At 40.8% G+C, this 27,429-nt stretch overlaps 1 protein-coding gene across 1 annotated transcript in view; it reads left to right on the forward strand.

The window, feature by feature from the left end:
- The window catches only part of LOXHD1 (lipoxygenase homology domains 1), a 140,290-nt gene that overhangs the window by 76,131 nt on the left and 36,730 nt on the right, over positions 1–27,429 (forward strand). The window contains exons 24-33 of the mRNA XM_032205982.1: positions 701–805; positions 1,507–1,635; positions 2,257–2,421; positions 5,860–6,041; positions 8,919–9,035; positions 13,467–13,629; positions 16,417–16,571; positions 17,425–17,634; positions 19,036–19,159; positions 23,276–23,481. Coding sequence (XP_032061873.1) covers positions 701–805; positions 1,507–1,635; positions 2,257–2,421; positions 5,860–6,041; positions 8,919–9,035; positions 13,467–13,629; positions 16,417–16,571; positions 17,425–17,634; positions 19,036–19,159; positions 23,276–23,481 — 1,556 coding nt within the window. The remainder of the gene's footprint in view (positions 1–700; positions 806–1,506; positions 1,636–2,256; positions 2,422–5,859; positions 6,042–8,918; positions 9,036–13,466; positions 13,630–16,416; positions 16,572–17,424; positions 17,635–19,035; positions 19,160–23,275; positions 23,482–27,429) is intronic.

Here is a 27,429-nt window from a genome sequence, read left to right on the forward strand (position 1 = left end):
TGGCTTCACTGCCTGCAAAAGGTCTTAAGCTCTCCCTTAGCTCGCCCTCCAAAAGCTTTTGAATACATGAATAATTTCCACAAATTGCGTAGGACCTGCTAGCTGAGCAGCATCTTGGAAAATGCATATCTCACTATAGCAGAAAGGTGCTGTTCTGGAAAACTTGAGCAGGTTTTTGTAGCTCAGTAAAGGCTATATTAGACTTTTCCATATTTTTAATGAATTTACTGAACTTGCTAGATGATGATGCAGTAGGAACCTCCCTACTGATGCTGCTGTGAAGAATGTGTTTGTGAATATGAACTGTGTATGTCGAAGTATGCATATGTTCTGGTATATGTTATATGCCCTTGTATTATTTGGTGCTATTAGAATAAGCAGTTTGTTCTCCCTCCTCCCCCCAAGAAATATTGTAGATAAAGGCAGCTTTGAGGCATCTTAGAGATGCCCAGGCAGCAAATAGGAAGGGTGAGCACATTTCTCATCTGTAAATATGCAGACAATGTTCTGACTGACTGGAGCAGCAGAAGACTGTGCAACCAGATAGCCCTGCTCACAGCATATGGCAGGAATTAGAGATTACAACATGGCTGCAATCAGTCAAAATAAAACTCAAACCAGACTCAAGCATATGCAGTAAAAGTAGAGTTAATTCCTGTTCAGACTTCACACTCTTAAATTAAGAAATTTTATCTGACAGCTAAATCAACTACATACACTGTGAAAGTGAAGACTGGGGACAAGAAGAATGCTGGGACAGATGCCAACGTCTTCATTACTCTCTATGGAAGTAAAGATGATACAGGTATGTCTCCATGTGATGGAAAAGGGTGGCACCTCATGGATGAATATAGCTGTCTGAGAAGACAGGTCACGGTCATTTTTTGCTTCCTCAATGCCAGTTCCTCAGTCTTTTTTAGGACAACTTCATGTTCTCGCTGTCTCTGCATACAACATGATAGCTGGGAGCATACCACCAGCTGCTGTAAATCATTGCCGAACTTTGAGATGCTGATTTGCACCAGCTGCCGGTCTGAAGGCTTTAATTTCAATTATAGAAACAGCACAGTTGCCTGGGACTACATTGCTGAGCAGTGAATGTGGTGACTGATTTGCTTTCCTCAGCAGTGAATCAGCATGCTCCTGAAAACCAGCCCTGCTCTGCCTCTCCGAGTGGCCCAGGAGCATTTATCAGCTGATGAGCTCTGTGCAGGGACTCTGGTGGCTGTGGCAGGGAACCGAGGGGTAGGACCCCTTTCCTTAGCTGTAAACACAGCACGGCAGCACTGTCCCTGTGGCATAGCCAGTGGATCACTCAAGCAAAGAGTTTCCTTGGGTGCGGGTGTTGATAGAGGTTTGGGTTCAGAGGGCAGGGGGGATAAAGCTCAGATCTCGAGATGAAAAGCCATTTTTCATGCGTTTAGCCATCTCCCATGTTCCACTGCAGACGTTCCCAGAGGATTTGTTTCACACACTGAACAATGTCCTTTTGCATCACCACAACAGGGATAGTCAGCCTAAAGGCCTCAAAGATTAACAAGAACAAATTTGAGCGTGGGAAGGTAGATGAGTTTACAGTGGAGTCTGTGGACATTGGAGACCTAAAAAAAATCAAGATAGGCCATGACAATAAAGGTAAGATAATCTGTTTTGTAATTTAGTATTTCTATGGGGTTCAGCACATTGCTGTATAAAATCTCTTCCAAGACCCCAAATGTAATTTACCTTTTGGTGATGGATCCTTGCTGTCACTTCGTCTGTTGCTATCATTATCTTTGTTGCTAATGTTATTAAAAAAAAAAAAAAAAAGAGAGAGAGAGAGTTTTTCTTGTTCCACATGGGACCTACAGACTTGTCTCATCTATTTATCAATATTTTTGTTGTTTTCATTATCAGGTGCTAACTGCTTTTCAGACATAGATGTGTCTCAACTACAAACAAGGGAAGCACTGAAAAGACACACTGATTCCTTCCTTATGGGGCACTGAGGGATAACTGTTCATAACTTCCCCGTTAATCTAAATTAATCCAACCAATGCAGTAAATGGCACTTCCACACATGCGTCTTTAACTTGTTGCATATAGAAATAAAATACATTAATTCAAACCTGCCCAATCCATTTGCAATGGTCTTTACAAATTCTATTCCATTGGCAAAAGAGGGAAATTTATTGTTGGAGGCCTGGAAGGCAGTGATTCATTTGCTGTTGTCAGTAAAGGTTTTGTGTGTTATTGCCTGTATCTCTCCAACCACAGGTAATTCAACGGGCTGGTTTCTGGAGTGGGTGGAAATCGATGCCCCATCCCTGGGCCAATGCCTCAAGTTCCCTTGTGGCCGTTGGCTGGATAAATCAGAGGATGATGGAGCCATTGAGAGAATTATCTTCCCTGCAGAACTGCAGACAACAGAATATATCCCATGTGAGCAGAACACTATTTCCCCAGGATACACCCATCATTACAGAAGATAAAATCTCACCAGTTCATGTTTTATTGGCTTGGCTTCTCCCTGAAATTGTCTTTGAGAAATTTATAAAAACATAATATGCCAGTTTCTCCAATTACTACAAGAAAGTTCCCCTGGGTTCTCTAGAGTAATGTTTCCTGTATTTTCCAAATTGAAGTGTCATTAGAAGCTATGTGACCATGTATGACTGCCTTTTTGCTCCCTCTTGTCCTTTCATCTCCAAGTCCTTAGCCCATTTCATGCTGGTTTCCCCATCTCCAGTTTCCCTTTGATCTCCCTCCATGCTAATGTTGCTGCTTCTGATGTCAAAGCAGACAGTTGTGGTTTCACTTCCTAGCCTTGGTCCCACCAGTGCCTTTGGCACTGTGCACCCCAGTCTTGCTGAAGGGCACTGTTCCACACTTGTGTCAGTGTGGTGCTTTTCTCACAGCATTGCAGCAGCCTGACTCTTTAGGATTCTCCATTTTTCCTTAATCTTCACTTCACTCCCCTTTAAATTAATGTTTGGGGTAAACTGGTATTAAAGTGCTGGTATGAAAATCTACTGCCTGCAGTTACTTAGATATCAACATTTACAGCTTCCCAAACTCTCTTTCTCTGCCTCAGTTTCCTTCTTCAGAAGTAATTGTAAGAATAACTACATAAAGACTGTCAACCACTTTGCTTTCAGTTGTCAACCATGGTTGATGCTGAATGTCTCTTTCATACTGGCCAGCTATCCACATATCCACATGAACATATCCTGCAGTCTCTAAGCTAAAATCAACTTTCTTTTCTGAAGATATCTGCCATTTGTACCTCCACGATGCTCTGACTGAGGTATTCCTCATGTCTTTCTTTCCCTAAACTGTCTGGAGTGGAAGAACAGACGCTCTTTGCTCCCTCCTTGCTTTCATCGGTCTCCTGGAATATGATATAGTCCTTATGTTTGAAAGAATAAATTTGTAAATATAGTGAACTTGTTCATGGGAGTGAATGTAAATCAGAGACCTTGTACGTGCTTTTCAGCAGGTTCTTCCCTGTTATCCCAGTCAATACACATTTGGATGCAGACGTTGACTATATAATTTATTAATGTCCCAGTACATAACAATGATGTAATAGTTTCTGGAATGCTGTGCCTTTGAGTACACAGTGTATGTAAACCTGATTTTTGTCAGCAGTCCACGTTCAGCATTTGAGAATAGACCTCTAGCAAAAGAGTCACACCAGACCTGGCAGTTTCCTCACTCAAACCATTCCCACCATACTATTTACCATATTCTAGTTTCCTAACTATTAACCTGGTGGTTTCAGTGTGCCAGAGGTAACTAAAATGGTTGGATTTGTTTTACGATGACTCCTGGTCGATTTGTCTCATGAAGAACGAAAGATGAAAACATGTCATTGGCAGTGCAATTAAAATCATGCCTGTGGGGATACTGCTTTAAAAGTGCCATGTGAATGGGACGGGAGTCTGACAACCGAAAGTTGTGCTGCTAGTGACCTTGTTACGTGCTGCTTTGCTGATTCAGTTCTAAGCTGGTGTTAATATTCAAACAGCAAAAGCAAGCACCACAGATTTCAGTAGAGAAAATCATTTTTAATTCATAATGCATAGCATGTGATTTTTGGTCTCCAGGATTTAATTTTTTTTCCCCCTTACATATTGGAGAAACTAGTCTAATTTACCTGGAACACAGGAGAGCAGATTTTGTTGGATTGGGCAGAAAGAATATTAAGTACCTCCAGGCTGACTCTCTGTAAAAGAAAACTTCTTCATCTCTGTTCTCCCGAGGGCTGTAAGTAGAGAGCCTGTGTTTTTAATGAATGATTAGCCTCCAATATGCGTAATCAGAGTTACTCCAACAGTAACAGACACTGTGCCAGAAACCCTCCCTCTACCCTTACAGAGATGCTGAATCTGAAATACAGCACAAAGCACTGTTGTGTAAAGAATAGCAAAGATGACTGAAGTTGCTGCAGCGTAGGAGGGTGCAGATGACAAGCAGCTGAAAAGATCTTGTTGAGGGACGTGAAATGGTGGAAGGTGGGTGGGTGGTGTATGGGAGAGGGACAGCAGGGATCCCGGTGACAGAGCCAGGGTGTTGAGTGCAGTGCTTGCAGGTAGCAATGTGGATACTGGGATTATGTCTATCCAAAGTAAAGAGAAGTTCCTGAAGCTAATAAATAGTGCCTAAGTCTCACCTGATATTTATTACCTATAGATTTCAGAAAGGAGTTAAGAGAGACAGATGTTTGACTCAGTCTGCGAAATGGCACCCCTGAACTTACATGTCCTCACGACACTGAGTGTCTGATTTCCCACTGTTATCAATAGATGTTTGGTCACTCACAAGTGGTGGATTTGCAGAACGATTCAGCTAATCCTGATAAAGATGCCAGCATTTATTTATTTATTTTTCTCTCTCTTTCTCCAAACTTCATTGACTTTAGTGATTACATCTCCTTTGGCTTCAAGGGAGATTTAGACACTTATTTGATGTGTGGACATCTGAATTTTGGTTTCCAAATCTGTGAGCTGAACAGCATCTCACCTTGGAAAAAGAGTGGGAAGGGACTTGACCAAGGATATTCAGCTAGCAGAGCCAGGAACAGAGTCCCAGTCTTATTCCTGGGCCAGTCTTCTTTCTCTGCAAGTCTGAGTCAGGTTCCATCTGGAGTCAGGACTGTGAAGATGGAGAAGGACAAGAAGGGACATCAGATCTTGGGTAATGGGACATTCTGGTGAAAGCAAGGGAACAGAGTCAGGAAGTATGTAGGGGCTTGATTCTTATTGTCCTGCACTCCCCACTGATCTGCAGGTATTTTACCTCATTTGCCTGGGTGTTAAGGACTATCTGCTGTCAAAGGATAAGGTATGAGAAAACTAGATCAGAGTGGATAGCAAGATGTTTCATTTCTTTTCCTTCTAACTGATTCTTGTTACTTGTTCAGTACTAAAAGAAACGGGAGATTTTTTTTTACAAACAAAGCTATCTTGAATATTTATATAATGCATACAGTTGGCTTAACTTCATCCATCTGCCTAGTTGCTCAAAAATTTGTCAAATCATGATTTACTTTAAGACTTGAGCTGCTGAAGTAAATCCTCTTTCAGTAATTTTAGATGGCTGATATAAATATCCTGAACACTTTCTGATCATTTGATAAGCCCCAAAATCTCAGGAAATGGACTTGAATCATGGTCAGTTGGTTTTATAGGGTTAAAAGAAATTCCTCTGGATTCTCATAATACAGATGAGCATAATAACTAAATGAGCAGAAGTGTAATTACTACCCCATCCTCTTTAATAGTTGAGTTTTCTAACCCAGATTTTATTTTAGGAACATTCATCTGCTGCTTGCTAACTTTTAAAATTATTATTATTTTCTGCCAATTTCTAAACCAGTTGTTCCTTACGAGATCACCGTCTACACCAGCGATATCTTTGGAGCTGGCACAGATGCAGATGTCTTCATTGTCCTCTATGGAAGCGATGCAATCTGCACTCAGCAGAAATCCCTGTGCCTCAACAAGAGAGAGCAAAGGATGTATTTTGAAAGGAACTCAGTGAATCAGTTCATCGTGGAGGTAAAATCAAAGACTTTTGCTCTCATCTTGGATTGCCCTGAGGGGATTAGGAAGAGAAAATGTAACAAAGTGGGAATTTTTCCTCTTTTAAGGAAAGATATTTGGCTCTTTTGCTCACAGAATGTGAGTTTAAATCCCTGTTCTACGACAGACTCACCATGTATTGGAGCAAATCACTTCTCACTGAGCAACTCAAATTTAGTAGCAACTCAAAGTTATCAACATTCAGTGTCCCTGTGGCCTAAAGCCATGTTAAACCTTGTAAGGGCTAATTCAGTTTTATCATGGAGGTGAGATGTACCCATGCACAGACATAGAGAGTTGCCTTTCCATGTCATTTTGAGACATGGAAAGGCAACTTTTTTTGGAAGGTCAGTGCATAGGAGTTTTTACATTTTCCATTCCCTAGACCGTTCCTGGCACCAGCCTAAGTGTGTGCTGAGTCTATCATGTGTCCCTTTCTCTACCACCCTTATTTGCTTGTAGTTTTCCTTTCCCTCACAGTTTGCAAGATTTTGAAGTGAACCAAATCTTTGAAGTATCTCTGAAACTAGGTGGCCTAGTATTTAAGAACGCTATACATTGTTTCACACTCCTGTTTCAGCAGATCATGCTGAAGTGTCTAGTCCATAGTGCTCACTGCTTGCAAAGTGCTCCATTTGGGGTGGATAGTCTGTTTTTTGTTCTAACTCAGTAGCATGCTGAGCATCACAGCATCATGCTTTCCTGCTCTGTGTCCTACAACAGAGAGATTGCAACTTTGCTGCAGGCCCCAGGATTTTCTGAATACATGGACTAACTTTTTGAAAGATCTTATCAAGTGTTTACTGAAGTATTTGCACATGTATACAGATAGTAAACCACTGCATGTGAATGACTGCTCATTTACATCTACAGTACTCAGCAATTCCTATTCATAATATATTCGTATGTCTGAGAAGTTATCAGAGGCAAAAATACAGGAACTTCAGCCCTGGCCTGCTCTTTTGGTACTACTTAATACACTCACCTTCATTCCTTGGGTGCAAAAATGACACTGACGTTGTAGAGGGCCTTACAAACTTCTCTGTGCTTTGAATTTGTTTTGTTTTGGTTTTTGTTTGTTTGTTTGTTTGTTTTTCTGCAAAATAATTGAAGGCAAATCTTAAAACAAGCTTTTTAACAAGTCAAAATGATTTGAGCCCACAGTGTTGTTGTATGGCATGAATTTTGTAAAATACACCTCCAACGTGATTCCTTAAAAACAAATAATATGACTTATTTTGGCAGAGCTTCCACAGAGTTTTTTAAAGCAGAGGTTGCATTAATACATAGGTATAAATCTTAAACTGAGTGTTATTGTTATTTCTTTTTTCCATAAGATTTATTTCAGGCTTGGCAGAATGTGAAACATCAGTAGTTTTCTTATATGAAGCAAGTGAAAATGCAGTTTGTTCTTCAGATTTATAACATTATATTAACCTGTCCCTGAACTTCATTGTCTCTTCACCAGTTCCTCTTGCTGCAGCAGAGGGGAAGGATGAGACAAAATATATTCTTCTTTCACTTGCTTGTATAGATCCATAATTTGGAGTTCAATAGAACTTGTAAACAATTTGGGGATCTCAGGAAACACAAACTGAATTTTGCCCATTTGTTTTAGCGTTTTTACTGCCTCTGCCATTTTGTATTTGGCAAAAGAGGCACAAAAACATTAAACTTGCCTCAGCTACATTCCAAAGTGATGCTTTGCTGGAGATGCCTACAGCAGAGTAAGGAACCTTTCTTATTTAACATGAACCTTTCCTGTCACGCATCACTTCATTGCGATGTATTGATTGAAAGCTTCGTTGAAAGATGAGTAGTTGGGCAGGAGGGAGGAGGAAGAATGTAATTTCCCCCAAGTGTATACCTGAGTGCATGCGTGAGGTTTAGAAATGAATTATAAGTATTTAATTATTTTGCAATTGATGCTTATGCTGTCTGAAATCTTACTGTGCTGAGGAGTGTCCTAAAAATGATGATGTCTTTACTTTAGTGTGGTACAATTTTGTTAGTTGGGAAGACAAGGGAGTGGTCTCCAGTGGTGTAAGCTGAGAAGTTCAGTTTTGTAATGTCTCCAGGAACAAAATTTTCCAAGTCCCTTTGGAAAGCTGGATGTCCTTCTCCTATGTGCAAAGGAAGCTTGCAGTCAGCATTGGTTTTTCAAAGGCCAACTATGCAAAAGTGTGCACTGGAATCACCAAAAGGTATTGCTTAGCAGCAGACATATATTTTCCTGTTCAGGCCTTTGGAAGGAAAGTGTCTTAAATATAATATACTAGTGACAAATTACTCCAGTAATAAGGTGAGGCATAAAAACATAGTAGCCATTTCATAAGGTAGCGATTCTGTTGACTTGCTCAGAATGGCACTTGGGTTTTGTGGCAGAACAAGGGAGGGAATATAAAATGCCAGGTTGTTAATATTGTGCTTTGATCTCAAGGCTATTTTCCCAGTGTTATAACAGTGCACAACCATCTAATCACATAAGCTTTTTTCAAAGGTAAAGGGATATAGAAAGAACAATTCTAGATGCAGCAGCACTGCAATTCCCCCAAACTACCTTCATTCCCACTAATACAAAAAGCTTGGGATGCAGGATTGCTGCTGTGCAACCAAAGCTATCTGATACAGAGGGTAAGTTACGTAGTGCAAAATTCTCTCTGTTTTGGGGATAGATGCTCAGCTTTACTTAAAATACAAGTTAGGGCATATTTAGCATCAGCACCAGTATTTGCTCCCAAGGGACTTCATACAGACTGGAAATAGGAAATAGGATTTATTAGTAGTGTCTCAAAATTCACCTGTTGTTCATGCCATATTTTTCTTTCATTTTCTTTTATTTTATTTTATTAGCTGGAGGATGTTGGTGACATTATTGAAAAGATTCGCATAGGACACAACGGTGGAGGGTTGAACTCTGGATGGCATTTGGATCGTGTGGCAATTCGAAGACTGTTACCAAATGGGAAGGTAGGCTGTGAATCATGTTGCTCTGGAATACACTTCCATTGGCAGCTGCTTCCATTTTACAAAGAGGATTTTCAGTACACAAAGTGTGATTAACAGTGAAAAATACTCCCTAAACTACAACGTACATTAATGAACTTCTTCAGGCTTGGGGATCTGGGGACAACAACCATTTATTATCATGTTTTATTCTTAAAAAGTTGATTATACAATTGTGCAATCATTGCTTTTTTTCAAAAGTGCTGTTGTCATTGTAACTTTTTAATAGAATGAAAGGTATTTTCTCCTGGCAATGGATGGGAGGATAGCAGTGATATTTTTCCTTAACCCTTGGGGGTTTTTGCTACTGTTTTTGCTACTGTCCTTGGTTTGAAGGAGCGATCTGCCTGCTGGATTTGGAAGCAACATTGTGCTGGCTGTCTTGCTGGGCTGAGAGGGGAGATTCCTGAGTTTGTACCTACTGCTGTGCAAGTTCAGCCAAGGAACTATGGGCCTGAACAGTTGTCCTTGTGGACAACTCCACCTTTGTGGCTGGGCATCGCAGACTGCCAAAGACTTGATCAGATATCTGTGTGCAAGGGTCATATATCTTCTTCAGGGCTCAAATAATGGTGGATTTGAGTAATATGAGAGACCAAAGCTACATATTTTCATGAATAGATTTGTTTTGACCAATCACAGTGAAGAAATTAGATTCATCATTTAAAAATAAATAGTATTGATGCTAAACATGGACAATAAATTTTTAATCAGTCCCCTAATTCTGGCAGAGTAAATGCAGGGAACATTACAATGAGGGCAACCAAAAGGCCCATCAGTGTAAGTCCCATAATCATTTGTAAGAATCATTGAGTTAGGCCACAGGACTTATGGTTGCACGTGCCAACAGGTTTAACAGAGTGCAGCCAAATTGGAGGTCTTGAACCTCTCCACACAAGAAGCTGTTCCTTGGCCCTGCCTTGGGTGCTGGCTGTAGGAACAGGAATGAGTGTGGCTGCCAGGAAGAAAATCAGAAGATTCAGAAGAAAATCACCTCTTTCAGGGCCAGTTCAGAATTCTGGGCAGTGGCTGTATTTGGGAGCACCTGGGCTCTGTCCTCTGCCTTGTCCTTCCTCCCCTCATTGAGTGGATTTAAGCTTTCATCTCTATCCCATTGCTTAGGTCTGCCCCTTCCTCAAGCAGCTTCTGATATCTAGCATTGGTGTGCTCAGATGTGGTGAACTTACTGTTCATCTTGTTTCCTCCTTCATAATTTCAGGGGTAGACTTTACTCTTTGCCTCACTGAGCGACTAAAACATCTGCCTTGAACCTCCTCATTACACTCAAGCTTGTTTATACTTGTTATACAAGTTTCCACACAAACCAGTACTCATTGCTTGCTCCTGATCATATTTTTTGCCAGTCTGCTGTTGTCAGGTCCTCTCCCTGTGTATTGACTAACCCTAATCTTGTAGAGCTGGATTACATTATTGAGCAAGACGATGATCTGTTCTTGGTCAGGGACTAGGAAAAACAAAGAGTGTGCTCTGCAAAGGCATGGAAACCAAGTGAAAAGAGATTCCTGGGCTCCCTCTTTCTATACCTGTGGTTGACCAAACACTTTGGGAAACTCTGACAGTTCAGTGTGAAGTGCTCTGCCATCACCCCAGAAAGGTGCTCAGGGCTCCACGGCTATGCAGTCATTACAGAGGTTTTGAAGGACAGACAGCAAGAAACCTGGGGAGGTGGAGGAAGGGAGGAAAGCGACTAACACCTTAAAAATGGAGAGATTTACAATTCCGCTGATCTTTTGATTATGGCATGGGAAAAAAAGAAGAAAGCAGAGCACTGCATGATGCCGCTGATCAGCCGCAGGATATTATGACCTGCCACAGGATAGCAATATGCTGCCAACACTTCTAAAAGCTGTGCTACCTGATTAGACTGCTAAGATGTGTCTGGATGTATCTGTAATGCTGCAAAAGAAAAATGAGGTCAGTAACTTTTCAGATTAAATTGAAAGCACTTGGGTAAGAAACTAGAATTGTCGCATGCCAATAAAGCTCTGTCTTGGCATGCCAATTATATCTGATAATTATTTTCATTTGTTACAACTTGGAGAAGGGCAAAGAACTGACTGTTAACACACTGTCACACCCTGCCTCTAGCTTAGGGCCAGGCTCAAACTCTAATGAAACAAATTCTGTTTGGAGCTGCAAGAGGATTTTACTGTGGCTAACATAAAACTGTGCACTTAACATCACTTAAATATTAATGCAATCACTAACAAGGAAGCTCCAATAAAAACCGCGGCAATGTCATGGTGATTAACAATAATGACACAATTAACTCTTGCAGTAACTGCACATTATGCACAACTGTGCAGGCACTCAAGTCCCTAGATGTCCTATTACCAAATAAACAGGGATCGTATCAATGGCATGGATGAACAACATTATCAGCTTTAAGGAGCAGTTAAAAGCTTCAGCAAGAGAAGTGACTGAAGTGGGATCTCTACTGGGAGGAGAGAGTTTCATCACTGAAACATTGCTCTGGAAAGGCCTCTCTTCCCAAAATGTAAGTGGGGAGATAAGGACTGCAATTGCTGTTTGTTGGCTTGGTGTACAGCGAGGTAACATGGGTTATGTGGTCAGAGAGACAGTGCAGAAATAAAGATGCAGAAGTAGCGGTGTGGCCAGATGTTAAGCACTGTATTTTGTTTATACAGCACAAAAATCACTTCAGAGTAAAATATTTGAAATCATCTAACGTACTGTGTGTCAAACTGTTTGACACTGTGTAAAAAGTCATGCTCCAAAATACCTTATGGGCTTAAGGATTTCAAGTCTGGGGTTAACTACCAGCATCACATGGAGCAGCAGAAAGGAGGATAAATTGTTTTGTATTGACAGATTTGGGCTATCTGGATTCAAAGGATAGTTCTGCAGCAGGCTCCAGCAGGACACTTAACGGCTGTATCACACAAGCCCCTTGGGGGTGTTCAGCTCCTGCTTCTCACCTGCTTCTCATCTTTTCAGGGATCTGCATGATGACCTGGTCATACCAGGTTAGCGGGGACTGATCTGAGGTGCACAGCCCATTCCTCCCCAGTGAGCATGTCTGGGAGGGCAGGAGCCAGCTGCTCAAGACTGTTGTGATATTATCCAGCAATAACGATGCTCGATATTGTAACAGACAGAGCTTTCTTTTTTAGTATATAACTATGTTACATATATATAAAAAATAAATAACAAAAATATTATATAAAATTATATAACTTTTTAGTAGTTTTCAATAGCAAAAATAAATAAATAAATAAAAAATAATAAAAAATAAATAATAAATAATAAAAAATAAATAATGAAGAAGTGGCCCTATGTTAACTTGATAAATAACCGTGGGAATAATTAAGGGGGACAGTACTCTATATGTAACAGCTCAGTGACAGATAAGCTACTAGACACAGCAGAAAGCCCCTGTGCTACTAAAGAATAGAAATGCTGAAGTGGTCAGTAAGGAAAGGGCCGTTTTTTCTATTTTGTTGCTGTGAGCTGAACATTTTTTTCAGTTCAGACTTGTGGTCTGTGCAATTTGCGTGATGGCTCATGCCCATTCCTTTACGGAGACATAGCCTGGGGTGCCCAGCACACAGAACATCTCCTGCCTCTTACCAACCATCTTGGAGGCCTTACAGGAGTCTGTTCCTAATGAGTAGCCTGGGACTGATTTTGTTTACTAAGTGGAAAACACATGTTCTATTGTTTTTGTTTCTTTGATGATAGGAATCATATTTGTTTCCACCAAAGTGAGTCAAAACAAAGGATCAAAAATTCGGTATTTTTGTCCTCTTAATGCACGTATGGGAATTGCCTGGAAACCAGCTTGAGTCAGAAAATTGCATGGCAAAATCTTGAAGTATTGACTCAGAAAAATAAATAAATAAATAAAAATAAAAAAATACTGACTTCAAAGAGAATGCTGCCTGAGTAAGGATAGAAGAGGGACTGCAGAGTCTCAATAAAACATAGCTTCAGTGGAAATGGTGCAGTCCTGATTAGGAATGTGCAAGATCAAAAACTGGAACCCACAGGTTATCGTAGAGGACAATGATCTACTGGGTCGTGTAGCCAGTCTCACACAGCCGTTGGGAATACTGCTCTCTGCTACATGTTCAGAGCTTCTTCTCAGCGTCCTCAGATATCTTCTTCCTGGAGTCTGAATGACTGAAATATTTTGTCATGTAAAGATGCACTCTGTTCTGCTTTGTCTCAACAACCATACCCGTGTGGGTTGTTTGCTGCCATGCCTACTCTTTCAGGTCTGTGTATACTTACACAGGCATGCATACATGAATTGAAAATCCTTGCTTGCATGTCAGGGTAGTGTTTTCAAAGGAGGAATGCTAGCTCGTGTTCGCTTTGTTTTGAAAAGCTTCTCTGTCCTGTCTACTTAAGGGCTCAGAAACTGTCACATTTCCATGTGAAAGATGGCTTGCAAAGTCTGAAGATGATGGTGAGATTGTCAGAGAACTGGTACCATCTGATATCTTTACTGAAAAGCTCATGAAGGATGGGACACTCAAACAGATAGAGGAAGAGGTTGAAGACCCATTAGAAGGTAATACTATGGTAGGAGTAGAAAGAGGTGTATTTATCTGTTATTTATCTGTTTTTGTTTGTTTGTTTGTTTTGTTTTGTTTTGTTTTGTTTTGGGGGGGGAGGGGGGAAGTGTTTGGATGTGTAGTTCAAGCAAATGTACTGTTGATACTGCCTGTTCACTATTCTTTCTCTTCCCATCCCGTGGTCTGAAGCACTTTACACCTGAAGCACTCCCATGTAATAACTGTATTGTTTTCCTGTAGGGTACTTAAAAGCCCATTGCAGCCACCCTTCCACACAGGCATAGTTAGCACATCTCTTTTGATGTACAGCAAATTCGCAATATCTTGACCTTGTCTTCTAGACTCTGCAAACACCTTTACATGCTTGCCCAAATTCACCTGTCTTGTGCACTCCACCCATTCTTATCCTACCCTGTCAGTCTGATTCATGCTCCTCTTTCCTCCCAAAGCTATTTTTACAATGCTCTCCAGGTACATTTTCATTAGAACAGGCTGCCCAGGGAAGTGGTGGCATTGGAACAGGCTGCCCAGGGAAGTGGTGGAGTCACCATCCCTGGAAGTCTTCAAAAGACTTTTAGATGTAGAGCTTAGGGATATGGTTTAGTGGGGACTGTTAGTGTTAGGTCAGAGGTTGGAGTCGATGATCTTGAGGTCTCTTCCAACCTAGAAATTCTGTGATTCTGTGATTCTGTACATACAAATACCCTCTAAAAATTTGGCTCTAGGCAGCCACCCTCACCTCATTCAAATGTTTCTAGGGAGCAGAATAATTTATTTACCAGCTCTATTTACTGTTCAATCTTATAAAGTGTTCAGATTCCGTGTTTGACCCTCATGGTACAAGTACCTGAAACAACTGATATTTCATCCTCAACTCTTTGCTTCCCTGTATGCCTGGCTGTTCCTAACTCTTTCTTTCGCTAGGACCTCCTTTTCCCTCATTGAGCTCCTCTGCCCTTGGAAGAAGTTGTGAACCTTCCTGTATCCTGAGCAGAGCAAATTGAATGCAGCTGCCATCTTCATTCTTGGTTCTTGCATCTGGTAACAAGATGATTCAACAGAGGAAATCATTCCTCTGTTTCTTTTCTCTCAGCCTGATTTGCATTTACAGTACACCATTGTCAGGGTGGAATATATATGAATGCTAAGCGTTTTCTACTGTCAAGGAAGTATAGAGGTGCTTTGTGTGGTGTCTGTAGAGGCACTTTGTATGGAGTGCAGCCTTTGCGCTGTTCCTTTAGAAGAGAAAGGTGTACTCTTTCCATCTGTTAGGAACTACTTGGTAGCTTATGTGATATTTTATTTATTTATTTAACTGTATTATTTTTTTTTTCTGATGGAGGAAAAGACAGTTGTATTATCAGTTAGTAAGCACCATGACTGCTAGATATCTTCATGACATACTTTAACCTACTAACCCATGTCATTTTGCCTTGTGGTCACTATCATGTGTTAACTAATCTGGGTGGCCCATTTTTTCTTGCTAAACCCAAATCCTTAAAACAAGTTCTACAAACTATGGGATAGGTATTTGAATAACTGAATATTTCTTTTGGCTGAGATTTAGGGTTAAGTCTGCATTTCAGTCCTGAAGGTGTCCGGAAATGACAAGCAAAAAACAAAGAGAGATGAAGTGACTAATTAGACTGTATGCGTTCCTTCCTTCATTACTAATGTGGCAGTTGTCACTCAAACACAAAGCTGCAGCTGTGTATAAACATAATATGGAGAGGCAAACCAGAAAGCCTGGCATTGTATCTAACCTATAAATGCTCTCATGTGAAGATTTTGATACTTTTTTTAGAGAAATAAATGGAAATATTTCATGTACTAAGAAGAATAGTCTCTGTTTTATTGGGAAAGAAGGAAAAAACATGATTTATATTTTCTATGATGTTGTTAAGGTACAAAGAAGAATATTAACAACATATGTAGCAAATCTCCATGACTAAGACTTTGTCCCTCTTCCTCATCTGTATTGCCATTGGATTTGCAAGGAGGCATTCTCTAGGGCTTGCATGTCACCAGGGTAATCAGAGACTTGCACAGTTCCTAATTGTTTTCCTCGAGAAGATGTTCTTGATTTGTTTTCCCTATGTAATTAGGAAAAGAGTAGCAAAATAGAAAAAGGAGTATTTAACAGGTTTATTAAAGCACATTATTAAAGATTTGATGGGGCTTTATTGGATCATCATTGAGCAAGAAAAAGAGAAAGGATACTTAAACAACACATCTCAACACTTCCTTAATTAAATATTGTCTGAAAAAAAAAGTACCCAGAAACATGTTCTCTTTCTGTTTGGGGAATTTATAGAGATACATGCCATTAACTCTAGTAATAATTGCACATCTGAATCCCTGGAGTTTGTTTATGGAAGATGGAGTATTAAGGATGCACAACACTGAACCACTTCTTCTCAGATGTAGGTCCCTTGGGCCTCAGTACAAAAAGGTGTTGAGTTTCCTCACCTCCTATTGACTTCGCATCCAGTAATAACCATAATGATTCTTTGCATTTTTAACTACATACTGTGTGATCAAAGCAATATGCAGGCATTGATTAGATGGAGAAAAGGAAAGTCAGCAAATTTCAGTCGAGTGCTTCCCCAACCTTGGGATCATTATCAGAAGCACAGAAGGATAAAGCATATGGGATTTTAACTCCCCAGGAACTGAGTAATTAGCAGAAAGTCTGGGGACCACCTTCTTAGGCAAATTCAGTATCTAAGATAGACGTTGAGAATTCACCTGGCCAGAAATCACATCTCCACTTCCTACTGCAGTTCACACATACAAAATCAGCGTGTTCACTGGAGATATCTACGGTGCTGGGACAGATGCTAATGTTTTCCTGAATATCTATGGAGATCTGGGGGACACTGGAGAGAGGAAACTCAGCAAATCTGAAACAAGCTTCAACAAGTTTGAAAGAGGACAGGTACGATTGCAACGGGTTAATAACACTTGATGTTTTGCAGCCTTTAACCTACCAACTGCATGACTGTCTTTATAGGCTGAGATTTCCTATGAGGGATGAATTGATTGATTCCATTTACCATCTTCATTACCTCTTAAAATGCTTTGTGTGGATTGTCAGCTATGTATTACAACTGGCAGGCACTGCAGCAAATAGGTAGGTGTTTCTGTGAAGTTGCTGGTAGAGACCAGTTTTGAGCTTTGTCTACACAGACTGTCTTGAATTTTTAGTTGCAGGCTTGAAACCGCACAAAACCTGAGGTCTCTCATTCCTCTACCCTATCTGCAACTGGTTTGCACATACATGCTGTATATTATAATTTACTTTAGAGCATAATAAATTAATGGATCTTAAACTGTGCCTGTCCTTGGCAAAATAACTCCAAAAGTGGTTTTCTGCAGTCAGAAAGTCCATGAATCATATTCACAGCCTCATATGATGATACTCAGATAAAATGATGGCAAAGATTGTCTTATCTGGACAGTCCATATAAATCTAACTGGATTAGAAAGGGAAGTCTTACTTAGACTTAAAAATCAAGAGGTAAAATTCCAGGATATTCTAATTCACTGTGAAAGTAACATTTTGTGCAGTTGCCCTCATAGCAGAAGAGTGCTTCAAAATGCTCCCCTGCAGAACAGTTTTAATGCACAGAGATGCCTCTACATACCATTGTAAAGCTTTTAATCAAATGCCATCAGGTGAGACAGAATTTAAACACATGTTGTGCAGCATAGACTCCGTTTGCTTTTGTCTGGTAGATGATCTGTGCAGAGCTCATTAACAGAAGCAACTGCTGTTGAACACCCTGTAGGAGGACACATTTACAATACAGGCTGTGGACCTCGGCATTTTGTACAAGATCAAGATTCGTCACGACAATAGCATGTTCAGTCCTGACTGGTTCCTGGAAAAAGTAGAGATCCTGGACGAGACCACAGAGGAATCGTTCGTGTTCCTGTGCGAACGCTGGCTCTCCAAAAAGAAAGAGGACAAAAAGATAGAGCGTACTCTTTATGAACAGGTACAGTTACAGCTCAAAGCTGCAATCCCAGCCTAACTGCTACTAATAAAAATAAAACGGTTGAATATTTGGTTGAAGTCCATGATGGCTTGTTAGGGACTTATGGTTTTTAGCTTATCCAAATTGAATTTGTGACATTCAGACAAGAACTGAAAGTGTGGCCACTCTCAGCTCAGTATCGCTAGTACTGTAATTTGAAATATGAATAGAAAAATCAAGGACTGTAAATGAAACTCTTCAGCTGAGGGTCAAAATGCCTTTCTAGTGCACAGCAGAGTGTATTTCCCTGCTGCTCTCCTTGCTGTGCCCACAAAGTAGGTTAGTTACAGGTCCCACCATTCTAAGTCCTCAAGCCAAAATACTGGGTCCTTCAGCTTCACTCTTACTGGACTGTATGGACTTTAACTTTTCATCTTCTTTTTCCACTGATGCTGAACATCAAAAGACTAGTTCTGCTGCTACCTTTCAGAGCACCAAATGCTTTTTAGTGAAATGCCCTTTCTAGTTGCACATTCTATATTGTTTTATCAGGCTAATATAACTAATTGAAATTCAAGGTACATGCACTAATTAAAATTAGCAAACAAGATTAATAGACCTCTCTTCCTTCTATACAGTGATGCATAATAAAGCAGCTGATTATAAGTGCATAGTATTTAAGGAGTCCACTTAGCAAAACACAGTGACATTTTAATTGAAAGTTACCACTAAAATTATCATCAATGAAATTGTGCCAGTCTCATCTGGAATGGATGTAAGAAGAGTTACACCATGGATGAGTATTGCCATATGCCCTCTCATAAAACTGCAGCAGACAATGCTATGAATTTTTGTGGTCAGGCTTACCCCATTGCTGATATTAATTCATAGTGAGGAAAAAATAATCACTTTTTTTTTAGTTATGTGACTGTGTGGTAAAATCACCACGTTTATTGTACAGTGACAGTGAACACGTCTGCAATAACTTTCTAATACAATAGATGTTTTGCATCATCCAGTTTTGGAGTAGTCTCCCTCTTACACTCTTTAACCTGTGCTAGGAAATTTAGTCTGACACCTGATAAGCAAATCTGGCACTGTTCCATCTGTCTGAATTTTCTGTTGTTATTGCTCACACAGGTAGAAGAAAAGTCAAACATACCATTAAAGTCTATTAGGTCCATTATATTTTATTTTATTATAACACACATCCAAAACAGCCTGTCAAAGTTACTACAATGAGGTAAATAAATGACCTGAAGTATATTACAAGCTGTATGTATTTGAGCTACACTGAGCCAAAAGCTACCTGGGGAACTAGAGGCATTTCTCATCAAGTTGTTCTCTGAGGTACATAGGAACAGCTGACAACATGGTGAGCACTGAACCTCATTACCCTGCCTAACATGCCTTTCTAATTAGAGCTATGATGGTGAACGGAACAGCCTGAGTGGTTCGTCTCTCAGCCTGTCAAGTCAGGATAGCAACGCAGACATGAAGGAAAAGAGAAAATCCCGTTTGGTCAAGGCAGCAGAAGAAGGATTATGTAAGTGAGCAACGTGTCTGGTTGCATGCATGCGTGTGCTCTTGGCTTTCCCTCCTCGAGAAGATGTGTTTGTCCTGGTGAAGAGCAAGGAGAGGCAGAACAGCAAATTGCTTCCCTTCACCTTGTGGTGTGGCCACTTTGGGAATGGCTGAAGTGTCACAAGGACTCTTCAGAACTAAACATAAATAAAAAATAAAAATAAAAACCCATAGACCTGAAGACTCATACTCCCTCCCCTTCCACCAATGACCACTGCATACATCACTTCAGAGCTGGGGAGAAGAAAGGGTGGTGGTGCACTCTGAATAAAGGGGACTGATACAGTGAAGGGAATACAGCTTATGCAAGTATTGTATAATTTTGTCTGAAGTATCCTTTAAAGTATCTAAAGGGAGGGACCATAGAAAAGTCAGCCATTATCACCAAAAGATCCTCTCTTGGACTATAAGAGGCACTTTTCCATGTGATTCCTTAATATAGCTCTCATTGCTGATATCAGATGTTTTTTCCTCCTTTATCTCTTCTTTGACTTACTCAAGATGTTGTTTCATGTAGCATATTAGACATGAATTAACAAAGAAGGCTTTAAATATCTTGAGACCCTATTTACCATGCTTCAGCCACCTTCCCATTTCAGGATCAGACTGGTAGTGCCTCATCACCAAGGTGTTTGTTTAGTATGAATTTGAGTGTGATTAGCTTTGTATCTCCACAGTTTTTCTTCTTGCAACACATAGCTGCGTTACAGCTGCTGTGAGGTAGAGAGGAGAGTGGGATACAGAGAGCTGAGCAAGAGCACAGAAAAGTCTCTCTGCTCTCAGAAAACCAGCTTTGTCTGGGACCTTGTTGTTAGAATGAGGGTTCTTATAACTGTGTGGCAGAGGAGAGTCTGAAAGTGCTGTTGCTCCAAGAAGTCCAGGCAATCTGGGCTGAGGTTTCTGCTGAAATAGCTGATGGAAGCAGTTGATTGACCTGGCGTAAAGTTGCATTGTTAGGCTCTGGTTCTTAAGACAAATAAAGCTGAATACAAAAGTCTGTTCCTGGATTGCAGTTTACAAAAATTGCACAGGTTTTGCTTCTGCCCTGGCTCTGAAGGAAAACCAGAAGACCAGTGTTGGTCAGCTGAAGTTGGCCTTTGTGGAAAACTTCCCAGTCCGTTGATTTTCCTTTATAATCTCAGTATGATACAGGTCTTTTTCTCTGTATTTGTATACCTTTTGATTACTTCTAAGTTCCTGTATGCTGATTTACCATTTAAATTATACTTATAGTGTTTTTTTATCCTCCAGCAGGTCTTTTAGCTTAAATCAAGATTTCAGACGTGTTTTAACAGGGAACTGAGTATCAGATGAGTTGCTGTTACTGTCTGTATATGTTTACTTAGTCCATGTTGAACAGAAAATAATTAGCCTTGCCTTAAACTTCTATGGTGAGCCAAGTACAAAATGATGTAATTTAATTTAGGAGTTTAAGGTAGGCTTCACTTACATGGACCAAGGGAGCTGGTTACTGCAGCTCAGCTGATGCCCAGTAGCTGCTGCTGTGATGTGCTATCTGAGTTGCATGTCTCCAGGCTTTAAACTGTGAAGCAGACATATTGCTGTGCATTGTTTAACGCAGGCTGTAACTGTGTCTTGGGGCAACTCTTTTTTTGTAATCCCATATTGTGCTCAAACAAAAAATAAGTGATTCCCATGTTCTTTCTGATATTACTTCTGTGGTGAGACAATGGGTAACATCTGCCATGTTGGCATTCCTTGTCATTTCTCAAATAATGGGTAAAGCTTCAGCATTACTCCCATGAGAACCTGTCTCCAGCAGCACTGAGATAGTTCCCATCCTCCCCATTGTGCCAGGGTGGTCCTTCTTCCTTGAGTCCTGGAGCTTGTCACCACCTCTATCCCTGTCGCAGTGACATGGCCTCATTAAGGAAATGCATTTCGAAGGAATGTCAGATAAGATGGGCTGTGTGAGCCAGACAGGCACCTCCTGAGCAGTATAAAGACCCAGCTGTTAATTAGTCGATTAGGGAAGTGGTGTTGGGAGCTGCCTGGGAAAGGGAGTGATGGTTTGAGCAGCCTGGTTCTGACTCTCCCATGGTCAAGATGAGTGAATACTTCTGAGGGTAAGGGTTGATGTCAGGATGGAGTATAGAGACAAGCCCTGTTGACTAGTAATCTTCTCGGGTCTGGACTAAGAACCCTGCTCCACAGCCCTCATGAAACCTATTGCCCTGCAAGGAGGACATGTGCCCCTGAACAACCTAAAATCTGTGCAGGGACTTAAGGGCACAGGGATCACATGGAAAAGGGCTGGAGAATCTGTGGTTGGCCCCAGGCTTGTCTTCAGGTGTGGCCAAGTACTCCAGGTTTTGCATTTTCCTGGTATTTAAGAAGTAGGGCTGTAGAGTCCCAGAGGAAGAAGAAGACGATGGAGAAGCGATATAAACACATTAAAGGACTGCTTTCATTGCTTTAAAGGAAAAAAAAAGCAAAAGATGTTTCCTGCTGCCTGGTTGCTCTATATTTTTGTGCCCATTATTTAAAGTGGGGCATGATAATTTCTTATAGCCTTCACATTTTCAACATAGGTGCTTCTAGTACTTTGGTTCCAGGATTCAACATCAGTTGGAAAAGTTGATAGTTCTGTGAACTTTGTATGTCACAGGATAGGATAAAAACTGTATAAAAGAAATATTGTTTTAGAGCTGTTCTAAACAGGACCCTTAATATTCTTATAAAATCTCTTGCCTACAGCTAAACCTTTCCTCTTGTTAACACCAGATGCTCCAATGGTTACTTTGTGAAGAAGGCATCACATATTATTATGCTGATGTGCATACTGAAATGTAAATGATACCATAAAGAAGAAAATAAGTCTTGCCTAATCATCAGTTCATTTTGTGCTGGTACACAGATGCCTCAGGCTGGGGCTGAATGAACCTTTTTGGGTTCTGCTCAGTCCAGAAGGGTGGGAAGATTTGGTGTGCATGAGTTCATGACTTCCCTGATATTGTTCAAATATTCTTAGCTTTCATTAAGTTTCTAATCTCCACTTCAAAATATTGTTAGTTATCATAAAGCAAAATTAGATTTAAATCATGGTAATTTGAAAACCAACCAAGCTTTAGTCAAGGTTTATGAACTCTCATGAAAAATGAAAAGTGATGATGAAGCTGGGCTGAGTTTTGAGTCTGTGGCAATGCAAGTTTCAGATTTCGGAGTCTTTTCAGAATAGCTTGGATAGCCTTGCAGAAATGTTCTGAGAAATCAGACGAGTATTCAGCTTCTAATTCTGCACCACCCGCTCGGCCTACCCAAATGAGCTTTTGGAAAGCACTTGAAAAGCAGTCTGGCACTTCCTCCCTTTTAACAGCTGAACTGAAATTTCTGAAAACCACGTACACACACAAGCACACACACACACACAGAGAAAAACTAAGCGAAGTCCTAAACCTTGGCCTGAAGGTTTTTCCTCCAATCAATATTATTTTGTAATGCATAAAATTATTGACTGGCCTGCCTTTAGTACAAAGAGTCTGGATTTGCAAAGGGAGGCTGAAACCCTGAGCTGCCCCATAGATCACAGCCATCCTGGGGCAAAGCACAAAAGAGAACAGTTGCAGCTGTGCTGGGATATTCAGGCAGTGATGGTTTACCTTGGAGTCAGCGTAGACTTAGTTGCCTTTATTGAATGGTGAGTGTGAGATCATTTTCGTCTAACAGCCTACTTAAGATTTATGTCCTCAGCCTCTTATCTTCAGGAGGGTCTCACAGTGTAAATAAAAATTCAAGCCCTCTGCTGTTCTGTCGCTTATTAGGGAGGAAATTGGACAGCATTATACCTGTATAAACTCCTTGCAGCCAGCAGGGCTGTCAGGGGAATTTAACCCCTGCAGAACTCAGTCTGAAATGTGCATGTGAAAGTGGTTTTCCATACTCATTTGTAGCTCAGTGCAGCATGGTGTTATCCCTTCTCCTAATGAATTCAATGGGACGTGAAGCTATTTAGCATGCAAAACTGCTTTCTCTGATAGGATTAGTCCCTGGTTTTCTGAAGTCTTGCATACATGTGTATATGTGGTGCTTTTCTGATGATTAAACCTGTCTGTTACAGTGATCCCATATCACATCACTGTCACGACGGGCACGGAGTACGACTCCAGCACCGACAGCCGAGTGTACATCATCATCATGGGCCAGAAAGTGAAGACGGAGAGGCTGTGGCTGGATCTCCCAGAAGGGAAAGATGAGTTTGCAGATGGCTCCGTAGAGAAATTCTCTGTTTGGGGCCTGGACGTTGGGGAGATCAAAAAAGTGGAGGTACTTTGTGAATGCAGTGTGAGCATGGGGGGCATATGAAACGCACAGCCAAGGAAACTACATGTTCCTGTCATAGTTGGTGACAGAAAGACACTTGGGTCTGAAATGAATGTAAATGAGGATGTGCTAATGAGATTTCATATGCACCCAAACCTGAAAGAAGTACTCTTTATGTCTGGCAAAACTGACATCCTTGGGAGGCAGAAGATAAACCCGAAATATAAGGAAGTTGTAACATGTTGCAGTTCTGTCCTATCTCTGGCACTGTTTTTTCTTAGCCAAGCCCTGTTATTGACAGATGCAGTGAAGGTTCCCAGGATGCAGTCTTCTGTCAGTCTTTTTTCCTAGCTGATTCTTATAGTACTTCCAGTTGGGTTTCATAAATTGCCTGCAGTGAAGAACACATCTTGTATAATTTTCTAGCTAAACATGAAAATTGTTTTCACAGCTTGGAGGATCCAGGCTTAGAGAAGAAAATTAATCATCATTCATAAGTAACGTGCACAAATGGATTTCAGAACAGGATCCATTTTTTCTGCTATGGCTTAGGGAGACAGAATTTGCATAGACTCTCCATCACTGAGCCTAAACTTCACATGAATCTTCCAGACAGTTTGTGTACATCATTCTTGTTTCATATGGCAGTTCCATCTCCTGAACGCCTGTTTCAGCCCCCAAGTGCTGAAAACAAGAGCATCTGAAGACTTCGTGAGCCTATTTTCTTTAATTTTATTTTCTCATTTTTATTTTATTTTATTTTTACACCATGCCCTGGGTTACAGTAAACCTATATATTGGTGAGCATACTTGTGTATTCAGACAGTGACAAGTGAAAGAAATACATAGAGAAATCCTAACTAATTAAAAAATCTTTGCAGTTTTAACAGCCGATAGACTGAAGCATTCCCACTCATTTTCATTCATGCAATGGATTCTGACACTTGAGAAATCTCCATACTAGATTTGAGTTTATTATCAAGCCATTGATATTTCCTTAATGCACTCCAAGTGCATGGTTATTATGGGTATTAGAGGCACTTTCTATCTAGCCATTTCTGGGTCAAACTTGAAAGTGAAGCCAGTGCATAAATCCTTCTCTTCCAGACTGTGTGCATGTGCATCTCTTCCAGCCTGCTTAGCCTGGCACAGAGCAGGAGAAAAAAGCCCATATAACCCCTCAGTGTCAGAGAGGGAGGGAGAGGTGGCTGGGGAAGGAAATGGGCAAGAAAGCTGCAAAAGGAACAGTGATTAGGGTGAGGAAAGGACGGAGAATAGGAGAAAATAGGAGCAGACACTTGGAAATAGAGGGAAGGAAGGAAAAAGAAATTATTTGGCAAGGATTACAAATGGGAAAGAAGAGAAAAAGTTGCAAATGAAATGCAGAGTTAGAAAAAATAATTAACACGTAGCTTTCAAGATGGATGATGTTCTTCTGCACTCTTTCACTGTTAACCTCAGTGATCCCACCAGTCTGTTGCCTCATCTCTTGCTCATTTTTCCTTTTTATTTTGTAATCCCCAGGCTCATGGCTGAAGGAGCCATCTGCACCCGGTTTTATGCCTTTCTTCCTGCAGTGCCCTATGCTTGGAAGGTCTCTTCTTGTCCATCCACACCCCAGTGATGATATCCACATGCCAGTCTGCATTGGTTGCCATGGAACCAGTCCATATTTTCCTTGTAGAAAATTGCAGTGTTCAGGGCCACTACAGAAAATTGCTAGTTATCTACTTGGGAAAAGTGAGGAACAGTTCGTTCTCAGAGTTGGCATTTGGCTGCTTCTGGAAGGAGGCAGGAGGTTGTGAATATGAGTTACCATGTGAAAACAGCATAGCATGGGGATTAAGGTTCCAGGAGCGCTCTGTATAATCCAGGCAGTAGACTCTGGGATTTAGCAGGATTGTAACATTTGCAGTGTGATGTCATTTTTAGTTTGGCATTATCCTCCTGTGGCAAATATCCTACAGTGCAAGCAGAAACAGTGGAGCATGAAGTAAGTTGAAAGGGGCCCATTTGTACCTGTCTTGTAAACCTACAGATATAATATTTGCTACTGGTGTACTTTAATAGACGTGCTGACACGAAAATAAGTAATATGAGTTATTGGTTACAGGCAGTTTATGCTGTCTTCTTAAAATCAGTTTTAGTATTTTTTTCTCTTATCGAACAAAGGTGTCTTTGTCCCTAGACTGTAGCTGCTGCAGAGAGACACAGGTGTGTTCAAAGAGTCCTGCACTGCTCTGTGTGTTTCCAAACCAGTTCTGGTTCAGTGCCTTTCTCAGTCACAGGCACAGAGTAAAGCCAAGGAGATAGAAGTATTAAGTATATTAAGTATAAGTCCAGTTGTCCACTGAATAGGGAGACCTGATACTGGAAGACCACCAGGTCTTTCTAATACTCTCAGAACCTTTCAGAATTAACAGAAACCCTCCCACCCACCCCCCTTCTTTTTCTTTTCTTTGGCATTGTTTCCTTCTGTCCACCTTCAGATTATCTCCCATTTTTCCCCTATTGTGGTCAACGTGTGTGTCAGCTGCTCTGCACAAAAAATGTGCCTTACTTTTGATGAAGAACCCAGCAATCTCCAGAGCACACTGCGTGTGAGTTACAAAAAATTTCAAAACAGAACAAGGATTTACCTGCCACTGAAATGCATTCAAATTTCTTCAGATATCTCAGCCTAAACAACTTGTCTTGATATCAGCATGCATGTCCAAACTACATTGGTGGATTCAGGTATTTGTTCTTACCAGGCTTAAAATTAAAATCAGAAATGAGCTCATGAATCCCAGTGACTTTATAATATTATTCTTGGGGACTGTGGAAAATCTGCTTGTGTGCAGGTTCCCCAAGGCAGCCAGAACGCAGGACGTTTTCTTCTGGCCCACCACTGACACCATTGGAGTTACAGGTTGCTGTGAAAATCTGGTGCCTGGCCATGTGTTGGAACAATGCATTAGGAGGTGGCTGTAATGAACTCAGGAGAACAGACTTCAATGGATTAATCATGATTTTACCTCCAGCTCTTCCATCCCTGCTTCACTGCAGAGCCATTGCCATGAACCTTGTCCACCACTTTGTCCACACCATCCTGCAATGGGTCTAGAAAAAACAAACTATCAGAGGAACTTTCAGTGTAGAGAAGGGCAGCCACCCTGACAGAGGGGGAATAGGAAAGTAAGTGTTGATATTCCCATTCACCTCACACCCCTGGAATCGGAGAATTAATGCATCCATTGTAGACTTGAAATTTCCCTAGTGGTTAACTTTAATTTTCTGCAGCTGCAGAGACATTAGTATAGTAATAATATTCCTAATAGCAGTGATGGCTGAGACAGATAAAAAAGATCACTTGTTTGGGGGCAAAAAAAGGATATGGCAGATATATTACCCTAGATATAGCAGATATATCACCCTAGATGAACTTGTTATTTAAAATTATTTCCCGAGCAACCCTAAATATCCTAATTTTTTAAAAATGAAAGCTAAGAACCTCATTTTCCAAGTAATGGCATGAATAACACTTGCTCTGAAAATAATGATCTGTAGGGAGGTCTTTTATCCAACCTCTCATGTGCAGAGATTTCTCTGGAATGACTGCATGACTGAGAGAGTCTCTTACAGCAGCTAAGATACATAATCTTCCTTGTAAATCTGAATAGGAGATGGATTTCTTGCATCCTTTACAGGGACTTGTGTGGGTCTTTGGAGAAGTCTGCCCATCAGCTGTTACACGGAGTTCTCCATCTCACACTGAGCCCTTACTAGGTCTGGCAGGGGAAATAGGAAACAGAGAAACAGCCTGATACGTGCATTCAACTTATGCTGACGCGGATTTGCGAGGGAAGAAGGGCTTGAATAATACACGTGCATGTTCGCCTAGACGCATCTTTCATCTTGTCTATGAAGCCTCGGACAGTCACTTTTAAGCATTGCTACAGCAGTGGAAGG

The sequence above is a fragment of the Aythya fuligula genome, chromosome Z (assembly GCF_009819795.1).
Source record: "Aythya fuligula isolate bAytFul2 chromosome Z, bAytFul2.pri, whole genome shotgun sequence".
In the NCBI taxonomy this organism is placed as follows: Eukaryota; Metazoa; Chordata; class Aves; order Anseriformes; family Anatidae; genus Aythya; species Aythya fuligula.